Source organism: Gastrolobium bilobum, unplaced genomic scaffold (genome assembly GCF_033153095.1).
Source record: "Gastrolobium bilobum isolate Gb01-03AN ecotype WA unplaced genomic scaffold, APGP_CSIRO_Gbil_v1 utg19911, whole genome shotgun sequence".
Classification (NCBI taxonomy): domain Eukaryota; kingdom Viridiplantae; phylum Streptophyta; class Magnoliopsida; order Fabales; family Fabaceae; genus Gastrolobium; species Gastrolobium bilobum.
In genome coordinates, this window is record NW_026898798.1 from 82,199 (window position 1) to 91,527 (window position 9,329).

Sequence of the window (9,329 nt, forward strand, 5' to 3'; positions counted from 1 at the left end):
TTAACTTTTTTTGTTTTTTCTTTAAATTATGGTGGGTCCCACAATTTGATTGTTTGTGCAAAAAAGTCAAAAGTCTACTACAATAGAAGAGACTATAATCCCTTAAATTGTTAAGGCAATATCTTGAAACTTAAAAAGGCTATGGGTGTGCAAGGAGTTCCTCTCTCCATACCAATATTCTTCGTTCACCCAACCAGGCCATACGGTTCGGCCACTAACATCTCCCTTATCGGACTATCAAATTATCCTGTTCTATTCCTTTTTCACTCCATCGAGAACGAGTAGATGATAGCCAATGTGAAAATTTCCCATGTATCTCTTTTATAATTTTAATTGGATCTCATTAAAGAATGAAAAAAGAAGAAGATAAGTACAATTTTTTTATGTATCTCACTTCTGATACCGCCTATGCTAATTGATCTTTACAGATAATAAAAGAGATGTTCGCCTTTGTGCCGTTGCATTTTTAACTATCATGCATATTATTGCATTGTGCGGAACAAGACATTCCCTCAAATGATAAAGGGAATGTGTAAATATTAAGATTGCAGGGAGTTTAAGTTAAAACTTTGTATGTCTCCGGAGTTTGATCTACAGTGCGTCTACAACCATGAAGCATAGTAAAGTATTTTAAAATTTGAAAAGAATTTGAAGCGTGTTTTAATAGATTATATTTATTTCATTTATCATGAGATAAATCAAATTCCTACATACACATAACAAAAGTGAATCTCACCTTTATTTTTATTTTTCTCCAATTATTTGTAAATAAGAAAAATATTTCTCTATGTTATTTTACGTTAATGTTCACAACGTGACCATTTGAAACTTCAGCTTGGTTATTGGCTGCTTATAATTTGATTTTGATAGTTGACAGTTTTTATTTGCAGACAGTATATTGAATTACTGAAAATATGATTCAAAATGAGGAAAAGGAAACACTTTAGAACCAATATTAGCAATTTAAATAAAGTTGTAGAATTTTTGTTCGTTACATCAAATGAATTCTACTATACACAATATCACTTATCTCTACATAATATACCTAAGATACACAGCTGACTTTACACACTCCTTATGTACAAATGTGCATATATATTATTATTCATGGACTTACCAAATTATAAATTACTGGTCAAATATATATACCATGGCCCATGAACACTAACTGATATAGTGGCTGCCACAATCAAAACACAAGCAGCTTCCACTACTCTCTCAGTCAGAACACCAGCCCCTACTTTCAGAAGAGCCATTTCTGCTAATTTCCTCCCACGGGCTCCACTTCCCCCAAGCACAACTACGCGCAAAGCTGAATAGACAGCACTAAAAACCCTCTCAAACACAGCATCCCCAGCTTGTAAGCTCTTTCCTAGCATCCTGGCAGCAACTACCTTCCTTGACTGAATTTTCCCCTTATCTTCACCGTCAACTGTGGGCAAATTGCAAATCACTTCCACAATATCTTCAATATCAGCATCTTCAACACGGTCTAAGAGATCCAATAGGTCTTCAGCACACTTGGACACTACGTTTTCCATATCTGCAGGGCTAGCTATCGCCTTTTCACTCAGGAGAATCTGGCGGCATATAAGAATGCTGCAATTGCCAAAACAGAGACCATAGGGTAAAATATACCATGCAAAATAAATAACGTTCAACTCAATACCATCTCCAGCATATATATTCAGTTAAGAAGACAACAACTTGACACAAATATAACGCTATTTACCTCGTAGAAATCACAACAATCTTCTGAATTTGAGCCTGAACGGACCTCAGCCTGGAGAAGTTAAGAGATAAAGTTTCTGGTAGATCATCTTGTGTCAAACCAGATATTCCACTCACTAATTTTAGCAAACCAAGCCTCACAACTAGATCAACTTTTTCTCCTTTGCATTCTGGCTGCTGATTACCTGATCAAATAACATACAAGCACGTACAAAAAATAAGTGTCTGCCTCGGTAGATGTAACAGCCAACTACTTTTTCAAAGAAAATTGAAGAATCGGGAATTAAAGTTCTCATAGTTTAGAACCTTTAGCATTTGCATCATCAGGAGAAAAGGCCACTGGACTGCCAGCTTTCAGTAGAATATTTCCCCCAGTTCTGAGAGTAGTTGAAGGAAGCCATTCTTGGGATGAATTATCATCCAATGCTGAGGAGGAAATGACATGTTCTTCCCATTCCTGATCTTTGCAATTCCAAACAGATGAAAGCCATCTCAGTGTTGAAGGCAAAGAGGTATTGGCATCAGATGGAGCTCCATATTTGTTAGCAAAGGCATTCCTCAGGTAGTCCAGACCAGCAGGCCCCTTAACCAAAGGCTCCATTAATCTTATGCGAGCTTTGCTTATCTCTTTCTTAAGAATCTATCATAAGAATTTATTACGTCACATTAAAACCAAAGTAAAACAAATATTTACAAGCATGTTTGATAGACAGTTGGGCCCCTATTTCTATGGCTAGCCAATCATAACTCATCTCAAGCCATTCAATGTATTACAACCTAACAACTACACTTGAAAGCCAGTGGTATTCAAGTACTTTTAGGGAAATTTGTCACCTCAAAAGCTTCCATCATATGTAATCAATAAGTGAAAGGAAAAAAGCATGAACATATTGATCAAGTAAATTTTATTTGTGGAAAAAATTTAAGTTAAGTGAAGAAATAAACGAAAGGCAAGCAAACACACCTGAATCTGTTCGAGGACAAATTGCAAACCTTTCACCAAGGCTATAACACAAGAATTGTGTGACTCGTCTCTAGATCGACATATTTCACTCAACTCGGAAAATAATTTCTTGTGTGTGGCCTTCATTATCTCCTCATTGGCTGGAGATGAGAGCTTCTGCAAACTGACTAATGAAAACTCAAGAATTTTTCCTAGGTAATCAACATCCAGGTTACCCGATATCAGCACCTTCAGATATGCAGAAGAAAGATATATCAGAAAATAAGATTATAGTTAGGCATATGCCAATGATGCATTTAATAGCCATCACAGGCAGCAAGAAGAGAATATAGCTGCTACCTGAGAAAGCATTTCTAAATCAATGGCTGCAAATACATCCTCCTTCCAGCTTTTTGGAGCTATCTCACAAATTTCATCCCTAACCTCTTCCATGAGTTGAACAATTTGATCGTAGTTGGGCTGATCATGCTTAACAGATTCCATGATACCATCCCAAAAGGCCTTTTCCATTGTCTGTTTTATTTTCCCCTGCAAGATAAAAATGTAAGTGAATAAGAACTTGAAATATATATGTCATCAGCTGTCAGCATATGAAAAATAATATAATGCTTTGGTATACAAATTTTACGAATAACTCCAAAAGATAGATTCTAGATTAGACACACATTTCATAGTTGGGGATGTACTAACCTCAATGCTGTTTTGAATGTGATCAGCAACATCAAAGCCATCAGCAAAACTACGGTGATGCTCATGAAGAAATTCATTTACAAGAACTTCATTCTCTGTTACCAACTTTCCAGAGGAAGAGCCAAGCTGGCTATCTGAACTGGTTCTAGGTGCAGAGAGGCTGAACTCTCCAGTGGAAGTGTGGGTCTCCTTAAAAAGGGAGCGAACTACTCGGCTTGTCTTATTATTACTCTCATCTGAAATATTTCTTTCACTTGAGCTGGCAACAGTAGAGAGTGGAGTTGGGCTTGGAGTCACAGACTGAGTCATTGGAAAATTCACTGGGCTTCCATTATCCTTCACTCTTAAGTATCTAGATCTTGTTTCAGATAGTGCACATTCCATACGCTCAATCCCAGCATCTCCACTTAGGTGATGCACCTTTTCTCTCAACAGTTTCTGATCTTCAGTAACCTGCATTAAAAAATGCAAAAAGAAGATAAAGCTAAAGCATACTTTATTACAACAATAAGAAGCAGTTAAGAGAAGAAACACCCATATTGAAAGGTGAAAACATCCAAATAATTGTAAGTCTGCATCCATACTTGTAGGATTAAATCAGCATAAACCATCAGAAAAAATAGTTCGAAGAAGGGAAAAGGAGTGGAAAAATTTTACTCAAAAAAAAAAGTTTGTACACATATGACAATCTTCAATATAGTCAGCTTTTAAAGTCATTAATTTTTCATGATATCACCAAAAATGTTCATCAATAAAAGCTACCATTAGAAAAGAAAGCTCACACCTATTAACATTGAAAATTACCTGATGCTATGTACAAAAAAAAAAAAAAAAAAAATTACCTGATGCTGAATAGCTTTCATATCATGACTAAGCTGACCAACTCCTTCTGGAGTTAACTTGCAAGTTTGAATCATAGAAGCCTCAAGCTGGCAAGCTGCTCTAACCAAATCCTCCTCCAGTAATCGAGCATCCTTAACCTTCCAGACCACAAAACAATTCAAGTATGAGCACCATGCTTTATCAAAAGCAGCAAGCTGAGATCTGAAGGTACATTGCTTCATAACTGCCGAGACAGACTCTTCAGCAGAACTCTGTATTGGCCCATCAAGGATAATCTTAATCAACAGCTCAAACATTTGGACAAATTCTTGTGCAGACTTGGCCAGAGCAATCTCACGCTCTCCCATACCACTGAACACTGCATCTGGATGACCTAATATCATATAAGCACACAGAACAATTCTCACAGGATACCTTGATAATCTAGCTAAGCTATTCTTTGACTCCCTGACAGAATCTACTTTCTTTGCCTCCCTGCTTCTCACAGAACTCCTGGGAGTAACCCTTTTCTTCGGGGAAGCAACCCGTTTAAGAAGATGATCAATGTTATCCAAGCTAGACAAAAAACTGGCACGAGCAACCGCTGTAGACACTTCGAGGCGGCTCTCAATCCGATCTAGTAAAGTTTTTACAGTCTGAAGAGTAGAAGCTGATTCAATCAGAAGAGCAAGCTGTTCAAATGGCATTGACTTGACAGATTTCTCATTGATCCCCAGCACGTCATACGCCTTTGCCAAGGTAAAGGTTGTTCTCTTCTGCCTCAGGAATTGCCTCCAGCACCTTAAAGAAGTAAATAAGGTTAGGAGAAGTCCTCTAGTAATATGTATGCAGCAAAAAGCAATTCTAAATGTTGCAACAGAAATCTTATCAATTATTAAATGCAAATAACCTTGCTATTTTTCCGAAAAGATATTCTGCTTGCTTTGGCATTCTATTCCAATTCTCTTGTGCATAAGCATGTAACCTTCCCCTCTGCCTGAGATATTCAGCTCTTTGTCTTTTCGCCTGCTCAATATAAATTTGGAGACTTGGTTATAAATAAGCACTATTAAGTCCACCAGGTAAGCATTGGAAATTTTCAAGATGGTGAAAATGCCCCTAAAAAGAAAGACACAGCTTCAAGCTAACACCATACCTTTTGTAATCGATCTTCCAATTCATCCTTCTTTTTCCTTCTCTCTATCTCACGCTGGTGAGATACAGACTTTGCCACATGTCTCACCTGTGAAACTCGAGCATGTGCCCTCTTCTTCTCAGCTTCTAGCAACCCAAGTCGTTTTGTTTCAGCAGCAGCTCGTTTTTGGTGAATTGCAGCTCGGACACACTCCTTATATTTGCTCTCTCGAGCCATCCTTCTCATCAATGACTGAGATGACCTTTCTCTAATAGATGCCCTTCTCTGCCTGTAAGCCTTGAGGATCAGCATCCTATTGGCCTCTGCCTGCTGAACACGTGATTCCACTTTCGTCCCCAGCTTCGCACGTTCATTCTCGTAGCGCATTTCAACTCCAGTTTTCGCAGCTTGACGCAATTTGTCCAGCCTTGCTAAGCGCGTCTGGGCCTTTGCCAAAATGCTCAACCTGTCAGGCAGGTAATGAATTATCTCAATTGTACACACACAAAAAAGTCAAAAAATTTAAAAAAGAAATCATTTTTTTGGGTTAAAATCATGTTAAATAGTTAAGGGTGAAAGCATAATTTTTCAGAATTCAGAAAATGGAATAAATAAAGTATAAGCATAAGAATCAGAAATAAATTGAGATCATGTTGAGTATTTAACTATTTCCAAATACGAGGAAATTCTTTAATATCTAGATTATTATATGTCAATTAATTAACCACAAAATTCCAGAAATAAGTTTGCAATGAAAAAGATGAAACAGTCAAAGTATCAGAAAGAAGGATAATAACGTTTAACAACAAAACAGTCAAGTTTATATACATTATATAAACTTCTCCAGTAAAAGGATATAACACAAATAATACAGGCTGACAAGTAAATGGAGTAATTAGTTTTTACAAATGAACATGATTAGGAAAAGACAACAAAGAAAAAAAGGTCTGCCAATCCAATTCCACTAGCACACCAAAAATAATCATTCTAAAGCAACAGATAATATCATGATGCTCTCACGGTTTAAACTTCATATTTTGGAAAGTTTACAAGAGCACCCAAATGCTACTTTTAATAGCAGATGAAGTCTGATCAATAAAGTAGCAATAATAACACACTCCTCGTTGGCAACAACATTAATCGTACATATGCATATAAAAATAAGGGATTAGTGTTTGTCCTTTTAAAGGACATAGAATTGTGTCATTTTAAGTGAGAGTAAGAGAAACATAATGGAAATCATGGGGGAGGTTTTTTTTTTAATTTAAATTTTTAAAAAAATACACAGTTTTAATTAAAAGGACAAACATTTTTTCCTGCGTTTGGTAGAGGAGAAATTTTTTTTACCCGAGAATCTCGATTTTCAAAAATATAATTTTTACATTCAGTTTACGATAATATCTGAAAATTAAAAATTTGGAAAAAATTCAGTTTCCCGGGAATCCTTCATAATCCCGCGTACCAAACGGGACACATGATTACAAGATTCAACACAAAACCCAAGTATTCTCACCCTAGGAAACTCACCTCTTCTGTTCAGCAGCTTGCAACTTTGCTTCTAGTCGTTGACCAAGATCTTCCTCCTGAGATGAACACCGTTGCGGGCTTCTTGGCTTCGCACGTGCCTTGCTTGACAGTTTCTCATAATATTTCTGTAATCAAGAGAAGTTCAATAAAGAGAGAGAACCAGAAAACCCAAAATATTGAAACTTTGATGAGAGGCAAGATGAAAAAATAAAATAAGAATAATTAGATGACTAAAAAGGGTGTGGAAAAGAAACAGAGAACCGGACGTAAAAGAGAAGAACGGTAACTATGCGCATGCCGTCATTTTTGGCGAAGGCCAGAAGGGCATTCATGGCGAATGAAGAAACCATAACAATGTTATATACTAAAGCATAATTTGAATTCCAACCAATACGGAGAACAAAGGTTAAAAGTTTGCAATTCATGCATAGAACAACCAAAACAAAGTTATCAGAAAGAGTGTAAAACGTGAAAAAGTACCAACAAGAAGGAGTGCGGATCAAAATTCGAACAGGAATATAAAACCAAAAAAAGAAAAAAGAAAAAAAAGAACCCTCTCCTATCCTACCTAACATAGAGACAACCTTGAAGATAAAGCAAGAAAGACGAAGAAACCAGTTCACGAGAATAATTATCAACTGAGAAGTAACGAACCAATCACAGAAACTCTTTCTAGAAGCCGATGAATAGGCAAAAGAAATGAAATTTCTTATAAAACCCAAAATAAATTTTCCAAAAGAGATTAATCTCTAAGTACTCATTCTTCTTCCAGAAAAACAGGGTTTAGAACAAATTAATTACACGTGGTTAAGGTTAGTAATATGCAAAGGAAAAAAAAAAAAAACAAGGAAACAGAAAATCACTTAATTATTGAATTTTAACTCCCTTAACTTTCTCACCAACCAAACAAACACACTGTTTTAGAATAGAATCGCAAGGACACCTGTCTGCGAAGATCCGCGTCGCGAAGCTTGGCTTCGATTTCCTCCACCGTACTCGGGGACTTGAACTCCGCGTCAAGAAGCCGTCGCCGGAGTCTCTTCGGCACCCTTGGCGGCGACGAGAAAGATTCATCGTCGCCGACCGGGAATTCCATCGCAATTCCGCCACCACCGCCGGCTCTCCCCTCCGGCAACTCTACTCCGGCAGCCATCCTTCAATAATACGACGACGCAGCAACCAACCCCTTTCGTACCGGCGCGACGGCGATGAATTCGTACCAACGACGTCGTACAGTACGAACCACAGAGAACAAGAGAATCGCAACAACGAAAATAAGAATCGATGAATTATATAAACAAATAGGGGGAAAAACAGTGGAAAAATTTGAAACGATTCAGAAGGAAAAAGTTGCGACGAGTGGACTCAGCTTCGTTTTGGTTTGAGTTTTTTAGAGAGAGAAAGTTTTTTTAGAAATGGAAACGTGAGGGGGTGTGTTTGGGTTTATAAAATTGGGTTTATAATGGAATTGGCGTGTTCGTGTTTAACACTTTAATCAAGAGGATTAAGGAGGGTATTAGCCACGTCAGCATGGTCCTCTCAACGGCACTTTTTTTTTTTTTTTTTTGGACTTTAATGCCCCTGGCCCTACCTTTTTTGACTGCATTGCCCCCATGGTCCCATCTCTATCCACTACCTTAATGATTTGACATTTTTTTTCTCTTTTGTCTTTTAATTTCGAAATTGGAATGACATTCACTTTTACTCAAAGTTCTGTTTGTAACTTTGTATTCTTTTCTTCCATTGATTTGTCATTTTTTTTATTCGCATTGGTAATTCGATATTTATTTATTTTTTTATAAACTACAAATATCATTTACGGAAAGCAACCCTATTTGAAACGGATCTAAAATTAAGGTTTTAAATTTTTCTCAAAAAAACAATAATACTAAAAATGATCGAATATATATTTTTTCTTATTCGTCTGCCAACTAAAAAACCATCATTTAATAGTTTTTATTTTATTTTCTTGTTATATCATGAAATGTGCAGAAGATGGGCCATGAAACTTATTATTGGCAGGTATATTTCCTTTTCCAAGGCCAAAACGTGTATCTTCGGGATGGGTTTGTCAAAATTGCAACATTTGATGAAGAGTAATGTATGCCTCAGGGGTTCATGCATGTTTGATTCAATACTCAACTCATTTATGGTTATGTTTACGCTTAACAACCAAAATATGTTTCAAGTTTTGACAACTATATATCAAATAAAATGATACTTTTATTTCCCATTATGTATAACTAAAGTTTGTCTTTCTGAATGATAGATGTATAAATTAAATATCATGAAAGCTTAACAATTCAAAATTCCTTTCTCTTGATTGTTCTTTAGTATTCGCATGGTGGAAAACGATCCAACGTCAAAGCAGCATGTAAAAATCAATCAAATATTTGGCTGTATGAAAAGGGGGGAAATTGGACAGAGTTATAGTAAAGTTGACAAAGGCTTCAACTCAAA

The 9,329-nt window shown here is 36.5% G+C and overlaps 1 protein-coding gene across 1 annotated transcript; it reads right to left on the bottom strand.

The window, feature by feature from the left end:
* Positions 1-934: 934 nt before the first annotated feature.
* On the bottom strand, positions 935-8,289 carry LOC133284172 (uncharacterized). Its single transcript, XM_061481159.1, has 11 exons — positions 7,813-8,289; positions 6,870-6,994; positions 5,364-5,808; positions 5,118-5,233; positions 4,228-5,008; positions 3,386-3,838; positions 3,035-3,223; positions 2,696-2,923; positions 2,038-2,371; positions 1,733-1,916; positions 935-1,599 (listed from the first exon to the last, which is right to left on the bottom strand). Exons 1-11 carry the CDS (start codon positions 8,020-8,022, stop codon positions 1,122-1,124), a joined length of 3,543 nt encoding a protein of 1,180 aa, XP_061337143.1. The 5' UTR covers positions 8,023-8,289; the 3' UTR covers positions 935-1,121.
* Positions 8,290-9,329: the final 1,040 nt, after the last annotated feature.

Excerpts from the sequence above, each read along its gene's own strand:
- LOC133284172 (XM_061481159.1), bottom strand. The coding sequence starts at position 8,022 with ATGGCTGCCGGAGTAGAGTTGCCGGAGGGGAGAGCCGGCGGTGGTGGC. Across the intron at positions 3,224-3,385 it reads ACATTCAAAACAGCATTGAG|GGGAAAATAAAACAGACAAT; the intron begins GTTAGTACATCC and ends TTTATCTTGCAG. Across the intron at positions 2,372-2,695 it reads TTGTCCTCGAACAGATTCAG|ATTCTTAAGAAAGAGATAAG; the intron begins GTGTGTTTGCTT and ends TTCTTATGATAG.